Source organism: Stenella coeruleoalba (assembly GCF_951394435.1).
Source record: "Stenella coeruleoalba genome assembly, chromosome: 17".
NCBI lineage: Eukaryota > Metazoa > Chordata > Mammalia > Artiodactyla > Delphinidae > Stenella > Stenella coeruleoalba.
This window is the reverse complement of record NC_137163.1, coordinates 48,061,268-48,086,211: the sequence shown is the minus strand read 5'-3', so window position 1 is coordinate 48,086,211 and position 24,944 is coordinate 48,061,268. Positions and strand designations below refer to the sequence as shown.

The window sequence follows — 24,944 nt, the reverse complement described above, 5'->3', positions numbered from 1 at the left end:
CCCTCTGGGGGAAAGTGTGAGGCTAGGTGTTGGAAAAGAGATCGGAGCACAGAACTAAAATAAGAACAGAGTAGCTGCAGTGAGACGAGCAAGGTGGAAAGTGACACCAGATGACGCTGGAGCAAAGGTCAGCAGCCAGGACATGGCAGTCATGAGAAGTCCTTGCTGTAACTGCAAAAATGTAAGAGCTGTTCATTTTTGAAATATCAAATGTCTGACAGGGAAAAAAGAAATGAGTTCTTTGCCATGATTTAAGAATTCTGTGATCACACTCGCTTTCTAAAGTACTAAAATCCTTTCTATCACAAACACTTCTCACAAACACTTCTCCACTCTGTCGAGCTATGATGCTCTTCCTACCATCAATTCCTAATAATGCAAAGATGCCCAGTGTACGAGCACTGTACAGTGTGTGTGTGTGTGTGGTTTCAGAAAATAATAGTGTTTTTTTTTTCCAATAGGAACGAGAATGTTTTGAGGCTCAAGAGTCTAGGCACACACAGTTCAACGGATTTACTTTGGGTCATACGCCTGGTCTACCACCTAGATCTACTTTACCATTCTCCTAACTGTGGTCCAGAATAGCCACAGGCCATGAGTTCTAACAGATGTGATTTCCTCCTGTACTTATAACGACTGCTTCCATATTTCTTCCTCTTCTCTTACAAACTCTGAGTCCACAGTCTAATCCCTTACCCTCCTTGGGGTCAACTAACAAACCTGTTTCATACTCTATTAATGATTCTTTCTTTTTTCATTTTTCCAAATATCTTTTCCAAAGCAGAGATTATTAAATAATTTCCCAGAACACTCAGAAATGATTGAATTAATCAGAAAGTTTTAAGTAGAATTCATTTCTGAGGAATACACGAATTTCTGGAAGGGGGCAAATCATGATGAGTTCCTAGACTCTTTTGCAAAATTTGGCAGTTCATAAAATAAATTAGAGGTTTCAGGTTGTTTCAATCTGTTTTCTGAGGAAACCTGTTTTCTGAGGTTTCAGAGGTTTCAACCTGTTTTCTGAGGAAAATAAAACAAAACAAAACATAGTAACTGCAAGCACTATAAACTCTTACAATTAATAAAGGTTCCAAGGTTTTTTTATCTTTATTTTATTTCTATTATAAATAATTATAAAATATAATGTACTATGAAAGTCCTTTTGTATTCATTAATTGTATTTATACTTAATAACCACTGGAGTTCCCTGATATTTAATTAGATTATTTATTTTTCATTTTGTTAGGTCAGATTTCAGTATCTAAAAGATGAGTGCGGTAGCTGTAACTTCTACTAATGAAGACATTGAGTTTTTGGAGACATTTTCTCTAATCCGTTTTCCCTCAAGTGCTTTGCTTAAACTATTTTTCCAAAGTAAGATCAACTTTTTCAAAGCCTGAATTAGGGTAAGTTGAGACAAAAGTATTTCATTTCAGATATCCAATGAAGAATATATTCTTAAAATTGCCAGCAGCAGTAAATGACATACAAACAGAGCAAACAGCACGCTGAGCCCCAGCAAGTCCACCTGTCCTTTGTGTGCATTCTTTTCATCTTTCCCACAGTCTTTAGGTGTCGCTAAAGAGGCTCCTAATACATTGTTATATAGTCTTAGTATTCCAAAAATTGCAAGGAGGAATCATCGATGTCAAGAATTCTTTGAAAAAGCTACGTAAGAACCGAAGGTTGACACACTCTCTCTCTCTCTCTGAGTGTGGTTCCCAACAGGAAGCCAATGTGTACTGCATGCCTAGGCTTGAGTCTAAGCAATTATCTCTTGGCTAGAGTCAGGATGAGCAGAGATCCAAGTGTCATGGCTATATGACACTGAGAAGAAAGTGGCATTTGGTGGCTGAATCAAGCAAAACTCTGATCTTTGATTCATGGTGCTGTCTTGTATCCTGGGATGAGCTAAGAAATTAGTGTGTTCCCTTTCATTTGTTGAAAGGAGCAGCCAAGTCTCTGTGGGTGATATTCTGTTAGGAACTGGAAAATTCACTACACCAGAAATGGGCAGCCATCCTAAATTTTCTATAAGATAAATTAACTTGGACAATATCATTGGAACTTCTACCTGGGGTGATCCAAAAGTAATGATAATTTCGATCAAAAAGTATAAATTCAAGTGTATTTGAGTTAAGAGGGCTCATAATCACTAATAGAAAAACATCAAAAATATTTTCCTTCAGACTATACTACAAAGCTACAGTAATCAAGACAGTATGGTACTCGCACAAAAACAGGAATATACATCAATGGAACAGGACAGAAAGCCCAGAGATAAACCCACCCACATATGGTCACCTTATCTTTGATAAAGGAGGTGAGAATATACAATGGAGAAAAGACAGCCTCTTCAATAAGTGCTGCTGGGAAAACTGAACAGCTACATGTAAAAGAATGAAATTAGAGCACTCCTTAACACCACACACAAAAATAAACTCAAAATAGATTAAAGACCTAAATGTAAGACCAGACGCTATAAAACTCTTAGAGGAAAATATAGGCAGAACGCTCCATGACATAAATCACAGCAAGATCCTTTTTGACCCACCTCCTAGAGAAATGGAAATAAAAACAACCAAATGGGACCTAATGAAACTTAAAAGCTTTTGCACAGCAAAGGAAACGATAAACAAGAGAAAAAGACAACCGTCAGAATGGGAGAAAACATTTGCAAACAAAGCAACTGCCAAAGGATTAATCTCCAAAATATACAAGCAGCTCATGCAGCTCAATATCAATGAAACAAAGAACCCAATCCAAAAATGGGCAGAAGACCTAAATAGACATTTCTCCAAAGAAGATATACAGATTGCCAACAAACACATGAAAGGATGCTCAACATCACTAATCATTAGAGAAATGCAAATCAAAACTACAATGAGGTATCACCTCACACCAGTCAGAATGGCCATCATCAAAATATCTACAAACAAGAAATGCTGGAGAGGGTGTGGAGAAAGGGAACCCTCTTGCACTGTTGGTGGGAATGTAAATTGATACAGCCACTATGGAGAACAGTATGGAGGTTCCTTAAAAAACTAAAAATAGAACTACCATACGACCCAGCAATCCCACTACTGGGCATATACCCTGAGAAAACCATAATTCAAAAAGAGTCATGTACCACAATGTTCATTGCAGCTCTACTTACAATAGCCAGGACATGGAAGCAACCTAAATGTCCACTGACAGAAGAATGGATAAATAAGATTTGGCACATATATACAATGGAATATTACTCAGCCATAAAAAGAAACAAAATTGAGTTATTTGTAGCGAGGTGGATGGACCTAGAGACTGTCATACAGAGTGAAGTCAGAAAGAGAGAAACAAATACTGTACGCTAACACATATATATGGAATCTAAAAAAAAAAACAAAAAATTGTTCTGAAGAACCTAGGGGCAGGACAGGAATAAAGACACAGACATAGCGAATGGACTTGAGGACATAGGAAGGGTGAAGGGTAAGCTGGGAAAAAGTGAGAGAGTGGCATGGACATATATACACTACCAAATGTAAAATAGATAGCCAGTAGGAAGCAGCCACAGAGCACAGGGAGATCAGCTCGATGCTTTGTGTCCACCTAGAGGGGTGGGAAAGGGAGGGTGGGACGGAGATGCAAGAGGGAGGAGATATGGGAATATATGTATATGTATAGCTGATTCCCTTTGTTATACAGCAGAAGCTAACACATCAGTATAAAACAGTTGTACTCCAATAAAGATGTGAAAAAAATTTTTTTTCTTCTTGCAAGAAAGGTGCCTAGAAGATTCTGTGTTTCTTTTTAATCAGGTTGTAACGCCCCATCTCCTGTTAAATACCCTGAAAATGCTTCCCTCTGAAAATGATTTGCTAGCAGCCATTTACACCTTATAGTGAATTAAAGTCATCATATCTTTCCAGCCAAGGGAATACATGCTTGTATTGAGAATGCATTTAAGAATTTGTCTTCTAATGAGGAAACCACAGAGAATGGAAAAGATGAAGTAAAATGTAAAAAGGAAATAGAAAAAAAGAGAAGGAATAGGGTGGGGTGGGAGGGTAAACGGAACTCAGGATAAGAAAAACAATTTGTTTTTTGAACATGAAATCAGTGGCAAGTGCTATTAACTTTCAAGGTCCTAATGCCCTTTAGTTCCCCAGCTGCAGTCGTTATCTCAGATGAATTCTGAGAGTGTCCTGAGACTTCTACCCTGAATTGTCTTGTTGCCTTGGGATCCTTCAACATTTGCATCAGCAAAATATATGGAATTAGAGACTCAGCTGATAATATCAAGGTAGGTAGGACATCAACTGCTATTTTTGAGCTTCCTAGTACTTTTTTGATTCCATTGTGCAAACACTAACTTTCAGAGAAAAGACTTTTGTGAATCAAGAGTCAATTCCTGGCATAAACAAGAGACTTAGAATATTGACCTAATCTGCTTTAATCACTAGCACAATAGAACAAGGAGTCCTTTTTAGTTCTAGAAAACATTAGAATTAGTTGCTGGGTTGGATCTCGTGCTGATAAATGAACCCACTATCCTCCAGCCCTGTGCCAACCTCAAGCAAGAAGGGGGTGGAAAAATGTGCAAATAAGATTTATCATTTAATCAGCACAAGCTATTATTAATTATAATAACATTTTAGGTTGTCCTTGATTTCAGTCTGCATAAAAACTGCAGTGCTATTAACAGGCAATTATACCAAAAAACACCATTGAGTTTTACTATTATGCATTTAGAAATTATGGATATAATTATAAGGGAAACATAATGATATTTATAATGTTTTTCATTTGAGAATTCTGAAGCACATGATAAATTATTGCTATTGTCCAATGTAAAACAATGCAACTTAAAAGGATTATAAGTAATTCATCTAAGTCATATTCTCATTTTAGAAACACCTAACTTGAAAACAAATTCAAAGCATTTTCTAAATAATCTTATTTGCCTTCATAACACACCTGTGAAATTTTTCTATTTTACAGAGAAGAGAAATGCTCTCATCTTTATAACCCTTAGATTTGCAAATTTTCCTCACTTCTATAATCTAATTTTATCTTCATAACATCCACGCACTAGGTTGAACAGGTGTTAATATTTCCACCTTGTATAGATAAAAACAAGGCTAACTTTGTATGCTGTTCTCAAAGGCACATGAGAAAGTGGCAGATTCACATTTAGATTGTGGATCTCCCCATCTCCAAGAACAAAGGTTTTGGGTTTTTTTGTTTTGTTTTCATCAAATAACAAAGCACAAAAAGGTTATATGACTTGCTCAAGGCAACTGGCAGAGCAGGAACAAGGAAAAAATCTGCAGGTTTCAAACTTAAGTGTGTGTAACAATCACTGGGTTCTATTGAAAAATACAACTTGCCAAGCCTTATCCCCAGGGATTCCAATTTGATAGTTTTGCTTGGGGCCTAGGAATCTGCTTATTTAACAAGATTCAACTGTTTCTGATGGTGATGGACTACAGACTGCACGCTGAGACAAATGGCCCTGCCACCAAAGTCACAGTTTATAGTTTATGAAGCAGAGAAGCAAATTTGTCGTGGACCCTAGAAAGTTGCCATGGGTGCCCTATACAGTTTACTCCACAGAGGATTTTCCTCTTGTAAGACATCAATATCCGTATCTATATCCTTATCTGTATATCAGTATCTATATCTTACTTTTATATATATCTTACTTATTGTAAAGTATATATGTAATAAGTACAGTAAATATATATCTATTATAAAATATTTTATATAGTATAAACATGTTAATACATTTATTTATAAATATACTTCATTTATATGTAATATATGTGCATATTTATAAATATTTAATACATTTATAATATATTCATATTAAATATATTTGCTGAAAGCAGGTAATGCCTTCTTTTTAGAATACAAGTTAACATGATCTAAGCATTATGTGCTTTATAAATATTTTGTACTATATATAAATGTTTGCAGTATTTAATTCTTAAACAGCCTTCTAAGGTCTGTGCTAAAATTATCCTCATTTTACAGATGAGGACACCAATGCACAGAAAGTTTAAATGACTTGCCTAGGCTTACACAGCTTGATACTGGAGGAGCTTAGATTTAAGCCAAACTGCTTAGCCGTTAGGAGTAAAAGAGTGTTTATATGGACCTAATAAACTGTCAATAAAATGCAAGGAGTTATAGTAAAAGAGGAAAACTCCACAAATCAGAAACATTTCCACTTAAGGTTCACTTTAAATTGAAATGAATAGGGCCTACCCTTTGCCTCTTGGCTTATAGTGAGTTCACTGCACTACTAAATAGCAACAACAACAACAACAACAACAACTGATAGAGGTGCACTGTATTTCAAGAATGAGGGAAACAACACCATTGCTTATTTTTAACTTAGAAATTCGACAAGGCTGAAATCTTAAACTATTACACAGGGGAAAGAGGTGGGAGAAAAACACCAATTTCATCATTGTAACGAAAGATAGAAAGTTCTCTGGACTTGAAATCAATGCTATGGCTTTGGACACCCTTGTTTGCCAGATTTCCGCACTTCAGCAAGACACTTTTATTTCTTTGAGTCTCATACATGGAGGTTTTAAGCACATTTCTACCAGATTTGGGTACTGGTTGAAATAACATATACAAAATTTCTGGTAACAGAGCTCATGTTCAGCAAGTGTTTTTTTTTTTTTTTTAATCTTTATTGGAGTATAATTACTTTACAATGGTGTGTTAGATTCTGCTGCATCACAAAGTGAATCAGCTATATGTATACATATATCCTCATATCCCCTCGCTCTTGCGTCTCCCTCCCAATCTCCCCATTCCACCTTTCTAGGAGATCACAAAACACTGAGCTGATCTCCCTGTGCTTTGAGGCTGCTTCCCACTCGCTATGTTACCTTTGGTACTGTATATATGTCCATGCCAATCTCTCACTTCGTCCCAGCTTCCCCTTCCCCTTCCCCATGTCCTCAAGCCCATTCTCTACATCTGTGTCTTTATTCCTGTCCTGCCCCTAGGTTAATCAGAACCATTATTGTTTTTAGATTCCATATATATGTGTTAGCATATGGTATTTGTTATTCTCTTTCTGACTAACTTCACTCTGTCAGACTCTAGGTCCAGCCACCTCACTTCAAATAACTCAATTTCGGGTTTTTTATGGCTGAGTAATATTCCATTGTATATATGTGCCACATCTTCTTTCTCCCTTCATCTGGTGATCAACACTTAGGTTTGCTTGCATGCCCTACCTATTGTAAATCGTGCTGCAGTGAACATTGTGGTACATGACTTTTTCTGAATTGTGGTTTTCTCCAGGTATATGCCCAGTAGTGGGATTGCTGGGTTGTATGGTAGTTCTATTTTTAGTTTTTTAAGGAACCTCCATACTGTTCTCCATAGTGGCCATATCAATTTACATTCCCATCAGCAGTGCAAGAGGGTCCCCTTTCTCCACACCCTCTCCAGCATTTCTTGTTTGTAGATATTTTGATGATGCCCATTCTTAACTGGTGTGAGGTGATACCTCATTGTAGTTTTCACTTACATTTCTCTAATGATTAGTGATGTTGAGCATCCTTTCATGGATTTGTCGTCAATCTGTATATCTTCTTTGGAGAAATGTCTATTTATGTCTTCTGCCCATTTTTGGATTGGGTTCTTTGTTGTTTTGATATTGAGCTGCATGAGAAGCTTGTATATTTTGGAGATTAATCCTTTGGCAGTTGCTTCATTTGCAAATACTTTCTTCCATTCTGCGGGTTGCCTTTTCATCTTGTTTAGGGTTTCCTTTGCTGTGCAAAAGCTTGTAAGTTTCATTAGGTCTCATTTGTCTATTTTTGTTTTTATTTCCCTTGCTCGAGAGAAGGGTCAAAAAGGATCTTGCAGTGATTTATGTCATAGAGTATTCTGCCTATGTTTTCCTCTAAGAGTTTTATACTATCTGGCCTTACATTTAGTTTCTTTAATCCATTTTGAGTTTATTTTTGTGTATGGTGTTAGGAAGTGTTCTAATTTCTTTCTTTTACATGTAGCCGTCCAGTTTTCCCAGCAGCACTTATTGAAGAGGCTGTCTTTTCTCCATTGTATATTCTCACCTCCTTTATCAAAGATAAGGTGACCATATGTGGGTGGGTTTATCTCTGGGCTTTCTGTCCTGTTCCATTGATGTATATTTCTGTTTTTGTGCCAGTACCATACTGTCTTGATTACTGTAGCTTTGTAGTATAGTCTGAAGTCAGGGAACCTGATTCCTCCAGCTCTGTTTTTGTTTCTCAACATCTCTTTGGCTATTTGGGGTCTTTTGTGTTTCCACACAAATTGTGAAATTTTTTGTTCTAGTTGTCTGAAAAATGCCATTGGTAGTTTGATAGGGATTGTATTGAATCTGTAGATTGCTTTGGGTAGTATAGTCATTTTCAAAATGTTGATTCTTCCAATCCAAGAAGATGGTATATCTCTCCATCTCTTTGTATCATCTTTAATTACTTTCATCAGTGTCTTATAATTTTCTGTATACAGGTCTTTCGTCTCCTTAGGTAGGTTTATCCCTAGGTATTTTATTCTTTTAGTTCCAGTGGTAAATGGGAGTGTTTCCTTAATTTGTGTTTCAGATTTTTCATCATTAGTGTATAGGAATGCAAGAGATTTCTGCACATTCATTTTGTACCCTGCTACTTTACCAAATTTGTTCAACAGCTATAGTAGTTATCTGGTAGCTTCTTTAGGATTCTCAATGTATAGTATCATGCCATCTGCAAACAGTGATAGTTTTACTTCTTCTTTTCTGATTTGGTTTCCTTTTATTTCCTTTTCTTCTCTGACTGCTGTGGCTAAAACTTCCAAAACTATTTTGAATAAGAGTGGTAAGAGTGGGCAACCTTGCCTTGTTCCTGATCTCAGTGGAAATGGTTTCAGTTGTTCACCATTGAGAACGGTGTTGGCTGTGGGTTTGTCATATATGGCCTTTATTATGTTGAGGTGAACTTCCCTCTATGCCTACTTTCTGGAGGGTTTTTATCATAAATGGTTGTTGAATTTTGTTGAAAGCTTTTTCTGCATCTATTGAGATGATCATACGGTTTTTCTCCTTCAGTTTGTTAATATGGTTTATCGCATTGATTGATTTGCATATATTGAAGAATCCTTGCATTCCTGGGATAAACCCCACTTGATCATGGTGTAGGAACCTTTTAATGTGCTGTTGGATTCTGTGTGCTAGTATTTTGTTGAAGATTTTTGCATCTATTTTTATCAGTGATATTGGCCTGTAGCTTTCTTTCTTTGTGACATCTTTGTCTGGTTTTGGTGTCAGGATAATGGTAGCCTCGTAGAATGAGTTTGGGAGTGTTCCTCCCTCTGCTATATTTTGGAAGAGTTTGAGAAAGATAGGTGTTAGCTCTTCTCTAAATGTTTGATAGAATTCGCCTGTGAAGCCATCTGGTCCTGGCCCTTTGTTTGTTGGAAGATTTTTAATTACAGTTTCAATTTCAGTGCTTGGGATTTGACTGTTTATATTGTCTATTTCTTCCAGGTTCAGTCTCAGAAGGTTGTGCTTTTCTACGAATTTGTCCCTTTCTTCCAGGTTGCCCATTTTATTGACATTTAGTTGCTTGTAGTAATCTCTCATGATCCTTTGTGTTTCTGCAGTGTCAGTTGTTACTTCTTCTTCATTTCTAATTCTATTGATTTGAGTCTTCTCCCTTTTTTTTTTGATGAGTCTGGCTAATGGTTTATCAATTTTGTTTATCTTCTCAAAGAACCAGCTTTCAGTGTTATTGATCTTTGCTCTCGTTTCGTTCACTTATTTTTCATTTATTTCTGATCTGATCTTTATGATTTCTTTCCATCTGCTAACTTTATTTTTGTTGTTGTTGTTGTTCTTCTCTCTCTAATTGCTTTAGGTGTAAGATTAGATTGTTTATTTGAGATGTTTCTTGTTTCTTGAGGTAGGATTGTATTGCTATAAACGTCCCTCTTAGAACTGCTTTTGCTACATCTCATAGGTTTTGGGTCATCATGTTTTCATTCTCATTTGTTTCCAGGTATTTTTTGAGTTCCTCTTTGATTTCTTCAGTGATCTTATGGTTATTTAGCAGTGTATTGTTTAGCCTCCATGTGTTTTGATTTTTTACAGTTTCTTTCCCTGTAATTGATATCTAACCTTATAGTGTTGTGGTCAGAAAAGATACTTGATATGAGTTCAATTTTCTTAAATTTACCAAGGCTTGATCTGTGACCCAAGATATGATCTATCCTGGAGAATGTTCCATGAGCACTTGAGAGGAATGTGTCTTTTGTTGGTTTAGGATGGAATGTCCTATAAATATCAATTAAGTCCATCTTGCCTAATGTGTCATTTATAGCTTTGTGTTTCCTTACTTATTTTTATTTTGGATGATCTGTTCATTGGTGAAAGCAGGGTGCTACTGTCGATATCCCGTTTTATGGCTGTTAGCATTTGCCTCATGTACTGAGGTGCTCCTAGGTTGGATGGGTGCATAAATATTTACAATTGTTATATCTTCTTCTTTGATTGATCCCTTGATCATTGTGCAGTGTCCTTCTTTTTCTCTTGTAATAGTCTTTATTTTAAAGTCTATTTTGTCTGATATGAGAGTTGCTACTCCAGCTTTCTTTTGATTTCCATTTGCATGGAATATCTTTTTCCATTCCCTCACTTTCAGTCTGTAAGTGTCCCTAGGTCTGAAGTGGGTCTCTTGTAGACAGTATACATATGGGTCTTGTTTTTGTATCCATTCAGCCAGTCTATGTCTTTTGGTGGGAGCATTTAATCTATCTACATTTAAGGTAATTATCAATATGTATATTACCATTTTCTTAATTGTTTGGGGTTTGTTATTGTAGGTGTTTTCCTTCTCTTGTGCTCCCTGCCTAGAGAAGTTCCCTTAGAATTTGTTGTAAAGCTGGTTTGGTGGTGCTGAATTCTCTTAGCTTTTGCTTGTCTGTAAAGGTTTTAATTTCTCCGTTGAATCTGAATGAGATCCTTGCTGGGTAGAGTAATCTCAGTTATATGTTTTTCCCTTTCATCACTTTAAATATGTCATGCCACTGCCTTCTGGATTGCAGAGTTTCTGCTGAAAGATCAGCTGCTAACCTTATGGGGATTCCCTTGTATGTTATTTGTTGCTTTTCCCTTGCTGCTTTTATTATTTTTAATATGTATTTAATTTTTGGTAGTTTGATTAATACGTGTCTTGGCGTGTTTCTCCTTGGCATTATCCTGTATGGGACTCTCTGTGCTTCCTGGACTTGATTGACTATTTCCTTTCCCATGTTAGGGAAGTTTTCCAGTATAATCACTTCAAATATTTTCTCAGTCCCTTTCTTTTTCTGTTCTTCTTTTGGGACCACTATAATTCTACTGTTGTTGTGTTTAATGTTGTCCCAGAGGTCTCTGAGACTGTGCTCAATTCTTTTCATTCTTTTTTCTTTATTCTGTTCTGCCTTAGTTATTTCCACTATTTTATCTTCCAGGTCACTTTTCTGTTCTTCTGCCTCAGTTATTCTGCTATTGATTCCTTACAGAGAATTTTTAATTTCATTATTGTGTTCTTCATCATTGTTTGTTTGCTCTTTAGTTCTTCTAGGTCCTTGTTAAACGTTTATTGTATTTTCTCCATTCTATTTCCAAGCTTTTGGCTCATCTTTACTATCATTACTCTGAATTCTTTTTCAGGTGGACTGCCTATTTCCTCTTCATTTGTTTGGTCTGGTGGGTTTTTACCTTGTTCCTTCATCTGCTGTGTATTTCTCTGTCTTCTCATTTTGCTTAACTTACTGTGTCTGGGGTCTCCTTTTCACAGGCTGCAGGTTTGTACTTCCCATTGTTTTTGGTGTCTGCCCCCAGTGGCTAAGGTAGGTTCAGTGGGTTGTGTAGGCTTCCTGGTGGATGGGACTGGTGACTGTATTCTGGTGGATGAGGCTGCATCTTGTCTTACTAGTGGGCAGGACCGCAACCTGTGGTGTGTTTTGGGGTGTCTGTGACCTTATTATGATTTTAGGCAGCCTCTCTGCTAATGGGTGGGGTTGTGTTCCTGTATTGCTAGTGGTTTGGCAGGGGGTGTCCAGCACTGTAGCTTGCCGGTCGTTGAGTGGAGCTGGGTGTTAGCGTTGTGATGGAGACCTCAGATCTCTGGGAGAGCTCTGGCCAATTTATGAGGGGCCGGGTGGTCTCTGGTGGACCAATATCCTGAACTCAGCTCTCCCACCTCAGAGGTTAAGTCCTGATACCCAGCCAGAGCACCAAGACCCTGTCAGCCACACAGAGTTCTGAAGGCTGGAAGTCCAAGATCCAGGAGTCAGCTGATTCTGTTCCTGTTGATCTCTCTTCCTGGCTTGTAGAATGTCATCTTTTTGCTCTGTCCTCAGTGGGGTGCCCTGTCTCAGCGGCTCCGGAGATGACTCCCAGGAACTTCCCAAGGACCTGGACTCCGCAGGCTCTGGCATGCAAGGGGGTGGGGGGATCGAAGTGGGAAAGAGGGGAGTTTGGTGTCAGGAGAACCCAGGGCAGCAGGCGCTAAGCTCGGCCGGAGAGGTGTTCATCCCCCAGCAGCCCCATCGGTTTGGGTCTTCCTTCCCTTCAACTCCCTATTGACACTGTCAAAGCCTGGAAGGCGGCTAGGCATCCTTTAAGGGCTCTTCCCATAACTCACTTTGCTGTGTTTAAACTCCCTTTTCTGGATTCACAGGAGTTTGTGAGGGGAAATCCAAGCCTGCCATCTCGTTGCTTCTCTCGTCCCTAAAACAGGTGTCAGAGCTCAGGCCCCAGCTGACCAAAATTGAGCAAGTGTTTCCTAATGGTGATTTCTACCCTAGGATTCCATTGACTAAGAAATTACCTTTTAGGAGTAGAGAAAACTACATTGGAGGTAGAAGATAATGTTCCAAGGTAGACCTTTTCCCAGAAGCAGATTTTTGTCAGAAAGAAAGAGATTTGTAATCCACTGCTTATGAAATAAAGTTGGTTTACTTTTTATTTTCTCTGAAAATTGGTATGACTCTTTTATTTTGATTTTTTCAAGACGTTCTTAGGTTGTAGGGACTGTATGCAGCTCTATTTCTCCTACCAGATATAGCACTTCCAACCTGATGATTATCACACCACTTCATTCTCGCTCTTAACATGTGAGATAATTATTATTATCCCAATTTTCATAATTTAAAAAACTGAGATTCAGCAAAGCAAAGCGACTTTCTGCCACCAAATTTAAGCCCTTTCCGCTATCCCATATATCCAGGATTCTGAAGCTCATGCCACAGAAACCTTTTCTGGTTAAATAAGTGGGGCATGATTTATTAAGAGGCTGTTAGGTGTCTTCCAGGACTTCTAGGATGTTGGCAATCCAGGCCAGGAATGATATGTAAAGTCAGGCTTCCCTCCCTCTGGCTGAAAAGTAAGTTGGGAAAGCTAGCGTTTGGATATTTTAGCTGCAATAGTGAAGGGCAGGCTCTGCCTCATAAGGGAGGTGGTATCCCTAAGTCTAGGAAGGAGGTATAGATATTGAACGTCTAAAAAGAATGATAAGATGTACCATATATCCTGTTTGAAATGAAGAGTATCTGCAAAGATGAAACAAATTAATGCTAGATGTTTACATTAATAAACTCTCCTACATTTAAGTATTAAAAGTCAATTATATACAATAACTATATGTATGTGTGTGCTTATTCCTGTGTATATATGTATATGTGTACATATGTATAAAATATCAATGTCCAGTCAGTTACTGGTTAAATCTGTATAGATTATGACAAAGCAAACAAATTTTGGCATTTGAAGAACTTAGGTTTGAGAAGTGACACCTCTACTTGCTCTGTGGTCTTGTTCAGGTTACTAGATCTCTCTGAGACTCAGTTTCCATCTGTAAAATGGGGGTGTAAATGCATACACCAAAGATAGGTATAAGGATAAAATTACAATGCCCCAATACTTAGTACATAAAGTGTTCAAAATTTGGAAGCTTAAAAGAATAAAGCCAAACAGGACCATGAATTTTTGTTTTCAGCCAACAAATGTATAATAAATATAATAATTCAAGTACCATCACATTCAAAATGCTTTGGGAGAGATGGGAAAGACTAGGCAAGGCTCTACGGAAAAAAGAAAATTGATATTTGGGCTCAACCTTGGAAAGGTGACTGAAAAAATTGTTAACAGATTTTGAAATAATCAAAAAGAAGCCATGATTGCATGTCCCAAACCTGGAAAGACTTATGAAGACTTGGAATATTGTCCTCTCTGTGTGTGCCTTTTAGGTCTCTCAAACATGTAATAAGTCTTGAGACATTATAACTTCTAGGTCCATTCCAACTCTGACCTCCTATTATTCCTATTTAGTCTTAGGCTTTAGTTCATCTACCTTTGACCCCTTGAATCTGTATAATTTTACTCTCAGGCCAGAAACAAGTATCCAATGCCGAAAGTGGCCATTTGGGTTTTATTTTTATAATGCTAAACTTCCTTCTATCAGTTGCATAGCTCCAAGAAAGTTGCCTTTTCTTAGCATCATAAACATTTCTTCCTCCTCCCAGCACCACTTCTGGTAATGCTCTGTGACCACCACTCAGTAAATATTTACTGAGAATGACAGGAATGCTTTTTAGTCAAACCATGAATGGGAGAGTCATTGTTAAATACATAGCTCATCTTGCGGAAAATGCCTGGCACTTGTAGTCACTCAATAAATAATAGTTGAGTAAATGAGTGAATATGTTAATTTAGGTGTGTATGTTGGGGAGGAGAGAGATGGGAGGGTAAAGAAAACTGCAACCAGCTACACTGACTGCAAAGGCTGCAGAGAAGGGAAAAAGAAAAGGACTCTTTGTGTGGACGTGAGGTAAACAGAGAAAGGAAGCTGGAAGAAAATCTGGATAACTTCATGAAGTCTAGCCATATGGTGTCTGATATAGATTGTCTTTCATGGGTCTTCATGAGATAGTCAGTAAAAATATCAATTCCTCTTTAATATAATGTAGAGTTGGGTGTTCCTAAGGTATGTCAAAATGCTGAGGTTTGCTTCTCTGAAGGTGGTGAGAGCAAAGGTTGTCACATTCTGGTTATGGATTCTAACAGCACTATTTGCTTCAGGCAATCCCACAGAAACCAAGTTCACATGCCTTTTATATCAGCTTTTTTGATTTTTAATGCTCTTCAACAGGGAAATAAAAAGTACTAAATTAACCTCCCTCCCCGCACCCACCTCTCCCATTCCACACACACAAATCTCAGCACACCGTAATACTAAACCAATGCATCCCTAGAGGGTCCAGGCTGGTCAGATACCACAATCAGAGTTTTCACCTAAAATCTGCTGAATGTCAAAGAAACTTTAAATAAAATGAGGTGGAGGTGGAAGAGAATCATCTGAAGGGAGTGTTTGCTTTGAGATTTGCACTTATATTTTAAGCTTTTGTGCACGTCTCAACAAAATATTATAACTATTTGACTTGGAATCTGAATGTTTTGCTGAAGAAGGGATGAGTAGTTTACACACTTTGAAAATAAAAGTATACTGAAAAGAGAATTGTAATAAATATTTGAGTACTACATTTAAGCATGTGTGAATCAGCAGCTTAAAGACAAAATGTAAATATGATAACTACAATAAATTCAAATCAAGTCCACCTGTATAGTTGCTAGCTGATGGTCAATGTGGTTAAGCATTCTGAACTGTTTAAAAACATCTAGGGACTTCCCTGGTGGTGCAGTGGTTGTGAGTCCACCTGCCAATGCAGGGGGTATGGGTTCGAGCCCTAGCTCGGGAAGATCCCACATGCTGCGGAGCAGCTAAGCCCATGTGCCACAACTACTGAGACTGCGATCTAGAGCCTGCAAGCCACAACTGCTGAGCCCACATGCCACAACTACTGAAGCCCGTGCGCCTAAAGCCTGTGCTCTGCAACAAGATAAGCCACCACAACGAGAAGCCCACGCACCGCAACAAAGAGTAGCCCTCGCTCACCGCAACTAGAGAAAGCCCATGCACGGCAAAGAAGACCCAACACAGCCAAAAATAAACAAATAAATAAATAAATTTATAAAAATGTCTAAAATAGGATGGATGACAGTTATTTAAGGTCTAAGATAAGGATAATAAGGTTTTTTTTTTTTTTTTTTTTTTTTTTTTTTTTTTTTTATTAACATCTTTATTGGGGTATAATTACTTTACAATGGTGTGTTAGTTTCTGCTTTATAACAAAGTGAATCAGTTATACATATACATAAGTTCCCATATCTCTTCCCTCTTGCGTCTCCCTCCCTCCCACCCTCCCTATCCCACCCCTCCAGGCTGTCACAGAGCACCGAGCCAATATCCCTGTGCCATGCGGCTGTTTCCCTCTAGCTATCTACCTTACTACGTTTGTTAGTGTGTATATGTCCATGACTCTCTCTCGCCCCGTCACAGCTCACCCTTCCCCCTCCCCATAACCTCAAGTCCGTTCTCTAGGGGGTCTGCGTCTTTATTCCTGCCTTACCCCTAGGTTCTTCATGACATTTTTTTTTCCCTTAAATTCCATATATATGTGTTAGCATACTGTATTTGTCTTTTTCGTTCTGACTTACTTCACTGTGTATGACAGACTCTAGGTCTATCCACCTCATTACAAATAGCTCAGTTTCGTTTCTTTTTATGGCTGAGTAATATTCCATTGTATATATGTGCCACATCTTCTTTATCCATTCATCCGATGATGGGCACTTAGGTTGTTTCCATCTCCGGGCTATTGTAAATAGAGCTGCGATGAACATTTTGGTACATGACTCTTTTTGAATTTCGGTTTTATCAGGGTATATGCCCAGTAGTGGGATTGCTGGGTCATATGGTAGTTCTATTTGTAGTTTTTTAAGGAACCTCCATACTGTTCTCCATAGTGGCTGAACCAATTCACATTCCCACCAGCAGTGCAAGAGGGTTCCCTTTTCTCCACACCCTCTCCAGCATTTATTGTTTCTAGATTTATTGATGATGGCCATTCTGACTGGTGTGAGATGATATCTCATTGTAGTTTTGATTTGCATTTCTCTAATGATTAATGATGTTGAGCATTCTTTCATGTGTTTGTTGGCAGTCTGTATATCTTCTTTGGAGAAATGTCTATTTAGGTCTTCTGCCCATTTTTGGATTGGGTTGTTTGTTTTTTTGTTGTTGAGCTGCATGAGCTGCTTGTAAATTTTGGAGATTAATCCTTTGTCAGTTGCTTCATTTGCAAATATTTTCTCCCATTCTGAGGGTTGTCTTTTGGTCTTGTTTATGGTTTCCTTTGCTGTGCAAAAGCTTTGAAGTTTCATTAGGTCCCATTTGTTTATTTTTGTTTTTATTTCCATTACTCTAGGGGGTGGGTCAGAAAGAATCTTGCTGTGATTTATGTCATAGAGTGTTCTGCCTATGTTTTCCTCTAATAGTTTGATAGTTTCTGGCCTTATATTTAGGTCTTTAATCCATTTTGAGCTTATTTTTGTGTATGGTGTTAGGGAGTGTTCTAATTTCATTCTTTTACATGTACCTGTCCAGTTTTCCCAGCACCATTTATTGAAGAGGCTGTCCTTTTTCCACTGTACATTCCTGCCACCTTTATCAAAGATAAGGTGTCCATATGTGCATGGGTTTATCTCTGGGCTTTCTATCCTGTTCCATTGATCTATCTTTCTGTTTTTGTGCCAGTACCATACTGTCTTGATAACTGTAGCTTTGTAGTATAGTCTGAAGTCAGGGAGCCTGATTCCTCCAGTTCCTTTTTTTGTTCTCAAGATTGCTTTGGCTATTCGGGGTCTTTTGTGTTTCCATACAAATTGCGAAATTTTTTGTTCTAGTTCTGTGAAAAATGCCAGTGGTAGTTTGATAGGGATTGCATTGAATCTATAGATTGCTTTGGGTAGTAGAGTCATTTTCACAATGTTGATTCTTCCAATCCAAGAACATGGTATATGTCTCCATCTATTTGTATCATCTTTAATTTCTTTCATCAGTGTCTTATAGTTTTCTGCATACAGGTCTTTTGTCTCCTTAGGTAGGTTTATTCCTAGATATTTTATTCTTTTTGTTGCAATGGTAAATGGGAGTGTTTTCTTGATTTCACTTTCAGATTTTTCATCATTAGTATATAGGAATGCCAGAGATTTCTGTGCATTAATTTTGTATCCTGCTACTTTACCAAATTCATTGATTAGCTCTAGTAGTTTTCTGGTAGCATCTTTAGGCTTCTCTATGTATAGGATCATGTCATCTGCAAACAGTGACAGCTTTACTTCTTCTTTTCCGATTTGTATTCCTTTTATTTCCTTCTCTTCTCTGATTGCTGTGGCTAAAACTTCCAAAACTATGTTGAATAAGAGTGGTGAGAGTGGGCACCCTTGTCTTGTTCCTGATCTTAGTGGAAATGCTTTCAGTTTTTCACCATTGAGGATGATGTTTGCTGTGGGCTTGTCGTATATGGCCTTTATTATGTTGAGGAAAGTTCCCTCTATGCCTACTTTCTGCAGGGTTTTTATCATAAATGGGTGTTGAATTTTGTCAAAAGCTTTCTCTGCATCTATTGAGATGATCATATGGTTTTTCTCCTTCAGTTTGTTAATATGGTTTATCACATTGATAGATTTGCGTATATTGAAGAATCCTTGCATTCCTGGAACAAACCCCACCTGATCATGGTGTATGATCCTTTTAATGTGCTGTTGGATTCTGTTTGCTAGTATTTTGTTGAGGATTTTTGCATCTATGTTCATCAGTGATATTGGTCTGTAGTTTTCTTTCTTTGTGACATCCTTGCCTGGTTTTGGTATCAAGGTGATGGTGGCCTCGTAGAATGAGTTTGGGAGTGTTCCTCCCTCTGCTATATTTTGGAAGAGTTTGAGAAGGATAGGTGTTAGCTCTTCTCTAAATGTTTGATAGAATTCGCCTGTGAAGCCATCTGGTCCTGGGCTTTTCTTTGTTGGAAGATTTTTAATCACAGTTTCAATTTCAGTGCTTGTGATTGGTCTGTTCATATTTTCTATTTCTTCCTGATTCAGTCTTGGCAGGTTGTGCATTTCTAAGAATTTGTCCATTTCTTCCAGATTGTCCATTTTATTGGCATAGAGTTGCTTGTAGTAATCTCTCATGATCTCTTTTATTTCTGCAGTGTCAGTTGTTACCTCTCCTTTTTCATTTCTAATTCTATTGATTTGAGTCTTCTCCCTTTTTTTCTTGATAAGTCTGGCTAGTGGTTTATCTATTTTGTTTATCTTCTCAAAGAACCAGCTTTTAGTTTCATTGATCTTTGCTATTGTTTCCTTCATTTCTTTTTCATTTATTTCTGATCTGATTTTTATGATTTCTTTCCTTCTGCTAGCTTTGGGGTTTTTTTGTTCTTCTTTCTCTAATTGCTTGAGGTGCAAGGTTAGGTTGTTTATTCTAGATGTCTCCTGCTTCTTAAGGTGGGCTTGTATTGCTATAAACTTTCCCCTTAGAACTGCTTTTGCTGCATCCCACAGGTTTTGGGTCGTTGTGTCTCCATTGTCATTTGTTTCTAGGTATTTTTTGATTTCCTCTTTGATTTCTTCAGTGATCACTTCATTATTAAGTAGTGTATTGTTTAGCCTCCATGTGTTTGTATTTTTTACAGATCTTTTCCTGTAATTGATATCTAGTCTCATGGCGTTGTGGTCAGAAAAGATACTTGATACAATTTCAATTTTCTTAAATTTGCCAAGGCTTGATTTGTGACCCAAGATATGATCTATCCTGGAGAATGTTCCGTGAGCACTTGAGAAAAATGTGTATTCTGTTGTTTTTGGATGGAGTGTCCTATAAATATCAATTAAGTCCATCTTGTTTAATGTATCATTTAAAGCTTGTGTTTCCTTATTTATTTTCATTTTGGATGATCTGTCCATGGGTGAAAGTGGGGTGTTTAAGTCCCCTACTATGAATGTGTTACTGTCAATTTCCCCTTTTATGGCTGTTAGTATTTGCCTTATGTATTGAGGTGCTCCTATGTTGGGTGCATAAATATTTACAATTGTTATATCTTCTTCTTGGATCGATCCCTTGATCATTATGTAGTGTCCTTCTTTGTCTCTTTTAATAGTCCTTATTTTAAAGTCTATTTTGTCTGATATGAGAATTGCTACTCCAGCTTTCTTTTGGTTTCCATTTGCATGGAATATCTTTTTCCATCCCCTTACTTTTAGTCTGTATGTGTCTCTAGGTCTGAAGTGGGTCTCTTGTAGACAGCATATGTAAGGGTCTTGTTTTTGTATCCATTCAGCTAATCTGTGTCTTTTGGTGGGAGCATTTAGTCCATTTACATTTAAGGTAATTATCGATATGTATGTTCCTATTCCCATTTTCTATATTGTTTTGGGTTCGTTATTTTAGGTCTTTTCCTTCTCTTGTGTTTCTTGCCTAGAGAAGATCCTTTAGCATTTGTTGTAAAGCTGGTTTGGTGGTGCTGAACTCTCTCAGCTTTTGCTTTTCTGTAAAGGTTTTTATTTCTCCATCAAATCTGAATGAGATCCTTGCTGGGTAGAGTAGTCTTGGTTGCAGGTTTTTCTCCTTCATCACTTTCAGTATGTCCTGCCACTCCCTTCTGGCTTGTAGGGTTTCTGCTGAAAGATCAGCAGTTAACCTTATGGGGATTCCCTTATGTGTTATTTGTTGTTTTTCCCTTGCTGCTTTTAATATGCTTTCTTTGTATTTAATTTTTGACAGTTTGATTAATATGTGTCTTGGCGTATTTCTCCTTATATTTATCCTGTATGGGACTCTCTGTGCTTCCTGGACTTGATTAACTATTTCCTTTCCCATATTAGGGAAGTTTTCAACTATAATCTCTTCAAATATTTTCTCAGTCCCTTTCTTTTTCTCTTCTTCTTCTGGAACCCCTATAATTCGAATGTTGGTGCGTTTAATGTTGTCCCAGAGGTCTCTGAGACTGTCCTCAGTTCTTTTCATTCTTTTTTCTTTATTCTGCTCTGCAGTAGTTATTTCCACTATTTTATCTTCCAGGTCACTTATCCGTTCTTCTGCCTCAGTTATTCTGCTATTGATCCCATCTAGAGTATTTTTAATTTCATTTATTGTGTTGTTCATCATTGCTTGTTTCATCTTTAGTTCTTCTAGGTCCTTGTTAACTGATTCTTGCATTTTGTCCATTCTATTGTCCATTCTATCTCCAAGATTTCGGATCAACCTTACTATCATTATTCTGAATTCTTTTTCAGGTAGACTGCCTATTTCCTCTTCATTTGTTAGGTCTGGTGCATTTTTATCTTGCTCCTTTATCTGCTGTGTGTTTTTCTGTTTTCTCATTTTGCTTATCTTACTGTGTTTGGGGTCTCCTTTTTGCAGGCTGCAGGTTCGTAGTTCCTCCTGTTTTTGATGTCTGTCTCCAGTGGCTAAGGTTGGTTCAGTGGGTTGTGTAGGCTTCCTGGTGAAGGGGACTAGTGCCTGTGTTGTGGTGGAAGGGGCTGGATCTTGTCTCTCTAGTGGGCAGGTTCACGTCTGGTGGTGTGTTTTGGGGTGTCTGTGGCCTTATTATGATTTTAGGCAGCCTCTCTGCTAATGGGTGGGGTTGTGTTCCTGTTTTGCTAGTTGTTTGGCACAGGTTGTCCAGCACTGTGGCTTGCTGGTGGTTGAGTGAAGCTGGGTGCTGGTGTTAAGATGGAGATCTCTGGGAGATTTTCGCCGTTTGATATTATCTGGAGCTGGGAGGTCTCTTGTGAACCAGTGTCTTGAAGTTGGCTCTCCTACCTCAGAGGGAGAGCCCTGCCTCCTGGCTGGAGCACCAAGAGCCTTTCATCCACACGGCTCAGAATAAAAGGGAGAAAAAGTAGAGGGAATTAGTAGACGTATGAGGAAAGAAAGAAGGAAAGGAGGGAAGGAAGGAGGGAAGGAAGGAAGGAAGGAAGGAAGAAAGAAAGAAAGAAGCAAAGAAGGAAAGAAGGCAAGAAGGAACGAAAGGAGGGAGGGAGGGAGGGAGGAAGGAAGGAGGGAAAGAAGTAAAAACAAAAAGAAAGAAGATACAGTAAAAATAAAATAAAGTATAATAAAGTTATTGAATTAAAAAATTCTTAATTAGAAAAAAAAAAAAAAAAAGGACGGATAGAACCTTAGGACAAATGTTGGAAGCAATGCTGTACAGACAAAGTCTTACACAGAAGCGTACACATACACCCTCACAAAAAGAGGTAAAGGGGGAAAAATCATAAATCTTGCTGTCAGAGACCACCTCCTCAATTTGGGATAATTCGTTGTCTAAAGGAGGGAAGGAAGGAGGGAAGGAAGGAAGGAAGGAAGGAAGAAAGAAAGAAGCAAGGAAGGAAAGAAGGCAAGAAGGAACGAAAGGAGGGAGGGAGGAAGGAAGGAAGGAGGGAAAGAAGGGAAAACAGAAAGAAGATACAGTAAAAATAAAATAGAGTATAATAAAGTTATTGAATTAAAAAATTCTTAATTAGAAAAAAAAAAAAAAAAAAAAAAGGACGGATAGAACCTTAGGACAAATGTTGGAAGCAAAGCTGTACAGACAAAGTCTTACACAGAAGCGTACACATACACCCTCACAAAAAGAGGTAAAGGGGGAAAAATCATAAATCTTGCTGTCAGAGACCACCTCCTCAATTTGGGATAATTCGTTGTCTAAAGGAGGGAAGGAAGGAGGGAAGGAAGGAAGGAAGGAAGAAAGAAAGAAGCAAGGAAGGAAAGAAGGCAAGAAGGAACGAAAGGAGGGAGGGAGGAAGGAAGGGAGGAGGGAAAGAAGGGAAAACAGAAAGAAGATACAGTAAAAATAAAATAGAGTATAATAAAGTTATTGAATTAAAAAATTCTTAATTAGAAAAAAAAAAAAAAAAAAAAAAAAAAAAGGGACGGATAGAACCTTAGGACAAATGTTGGAAGCAAAGCTATACAGACAAAGTCTTACACAGAAGCGTACACATACACCCTCACAAAAAGAGGTAAAGGGGGAAAAATCATAAATCTTGCTGTCAGAGACCACCTCCTCAATTTGGGATGATTCGTTGTCTAAAGGAGGGAAGGAAGGAAGGAAAGAAAGAAAGAAAGAAAGGACGAAGGTAAAGTATAATAACGTTCTTAAAATTAAAATTGATTATTAAGAAAAAAAATTTTAAGAAAAAACCATGGACGGATAGAACCTAGGACAAATGGTGGAAGCAAGACTATACAGACAAGATCTCACACAGAAGCATACACATACACATTCACAAAAAGAGGAATAGGGAGAAAAATCATAGATCTTGCTCCCAAAGTCCACCTCCTTAATTTGGGATGATTGGCTGTCTATTCATGTATTCCACAGATGCAGGGTACATCAAGTTGATTGTGGAGCTTTAATCCGCTGCTTCTGAGGCTGCTGGGAGAGATTTCCCTTTCTCTTCTTTGTTCTCACAGCTCCCAGGGGCTCAGCTTTGGATTTGGCCCTGCCTCTGCGTGTAGGTCGCTGGAGGGCGTCTGTTTTTTGCTCAGACAGGACGGGGTTAAAGGAGCCGCTGATTCGGGGGTTCTGGCGTACGGAGGCCGGCGGCGGGGAGGGAGGGGCACGGAATGCGGGGCGGGCCTGCGGCGGCAAAGTCCGGCGTGACTCTGCACCAGCCCGAGGCCCGCCGTGCGCTCTCCCGGGGAAGTCGTCTCCGGATCCCGGGAACCCGGCAGTGGCGGGCTGCACAGGCTCCGCGGAAGAGGGGAGTGGAGAGCGACCTGCGCTCGCGCACAGGCCCCTTGGTGGCGGCAGCAGCAGCCCCAACGTCTCCCGCCCGCCTTGGGGTCCGCGCCTCCAGCCGCGGCTTGCGCCCGTCTCTGGAGTCAGCGCCCTCAGCCGCGGCTCGCGCCTGTCTCTGGGGTCCGCGCCCTCAGCCGCGGCTCGCGCCCGTCTCTGGGGTCCGCGCCCTCAGCCGCGGCTCGCGCCCGTCTCTGGGGTCCGCGCTTTCAGCCGCGGCTCGCGCCCGTCTCTGGAGTCCGCGCTTTCAGCCGCGGCTCGCGCCCGTCTCTGGGGTCCGCGCTTTCAGCCGCGGCTCGCGCCCGTCACTGGGGTTCGCGCTTTTAGCCGCGGCTCGCGCCCGTCTCTGGAGTTCCTTTAAGCAGCGTTCTTAAACCCCTCTCCTCACGCACCAGGAAACAAAGAGGGAAGAAAAAGTCTCTTGCCTCTTCGGCAGGTGCCGGCTTTTCCCCGGACTCCCTCCCGGCTAGCTGTGGTGCACTAACCCCTTCAGGCTATGTTCAAGCCGCCAACCCCAGTCCTCTCCCTGCGCTCCGTCCGAAACCGAAACCCTAGCCTCAGAGCCTCAGCTCGCAGCCCCGCCCGTCCCGGCGGGTGAGCAAACAAGCCTCTCGGGCTGGTGAGTGCCGGTCGGCACCGATCCTCTGTGCGGGAATCTCCCCGCTTTGCCCTCCGCACCCGTTGCTGTGCACTCCTCCGCGGCTTCGAAGCTCCCCCCTCCGCCTCCCGCAGTCTCCGCCCGCGAAGGGGCTTCCTAGTGTGTGGAAACTTTTCCTCCTTCACAGCTCCCTCCCACTGGTGCAGGTGCCGTCCCTATTCTTTTGTCTCTGTTTATTCTTTTTTCCTTTTGCCCTACCCAGGTACGTGGGGAGTTTCTTGCCTTTTGGGAGGTCTGAGGTCTTCTGCCAGCCTTCAGTAGGTGTTCTGCAGGAGTTGTTCCACGTGTAGATGTATTTCTGGTGTATCTGTGGAGAGGAAGGTGATCTCCGCGTCTTACTCTTCCGCCATCTTCCCTTCGACCCCCGATAATAAGGTTTTAATAGCAGATTTATTGGATAATCTCTGAGAGCTTCACTCCATTTCACAAATGGACAGGCAAATTTCTGCACGTAAAGTATTCATTTCGAGAAAGAATATCTTTTGGGTGATAGTGTTAGCTTTGTTACATTTATGCGAACTTAAATAAAATGATTTATTTGAAAAACATATTTCAGTTC

The 24,944-nt window shown here is 39.3% G+C and overlaps 1 protein-coding gene across 1 annotated transcript; it reads left to right on the top strand.

Moving 5' to 3' along the window:
* Positions 1–1,268: 1,268 nt before the first annotated feature.
* On the top strand, positions 1,269–24,742 carry LOC307176373 (uncharacterized protein; the record flags this gene model as incomplete). The annotated part of the gene is made up of 3 exons (XM_079902410.1): positions 1,269–1,374; positions 23,361–24,163; positions 24,588–24,742. 2 exons carry the CDS (start codon positions 1,269–1,271, stop codon positions 24,086–24,088), a joined length of 834 nt encoding a protein of 277 aa, XP_079758536.1. The 3' UTR covers positions 24,089–24,163; positions 24,588–24,742.
* Positions 24,743–24,944: the final 202 nt, after the last annotated feature.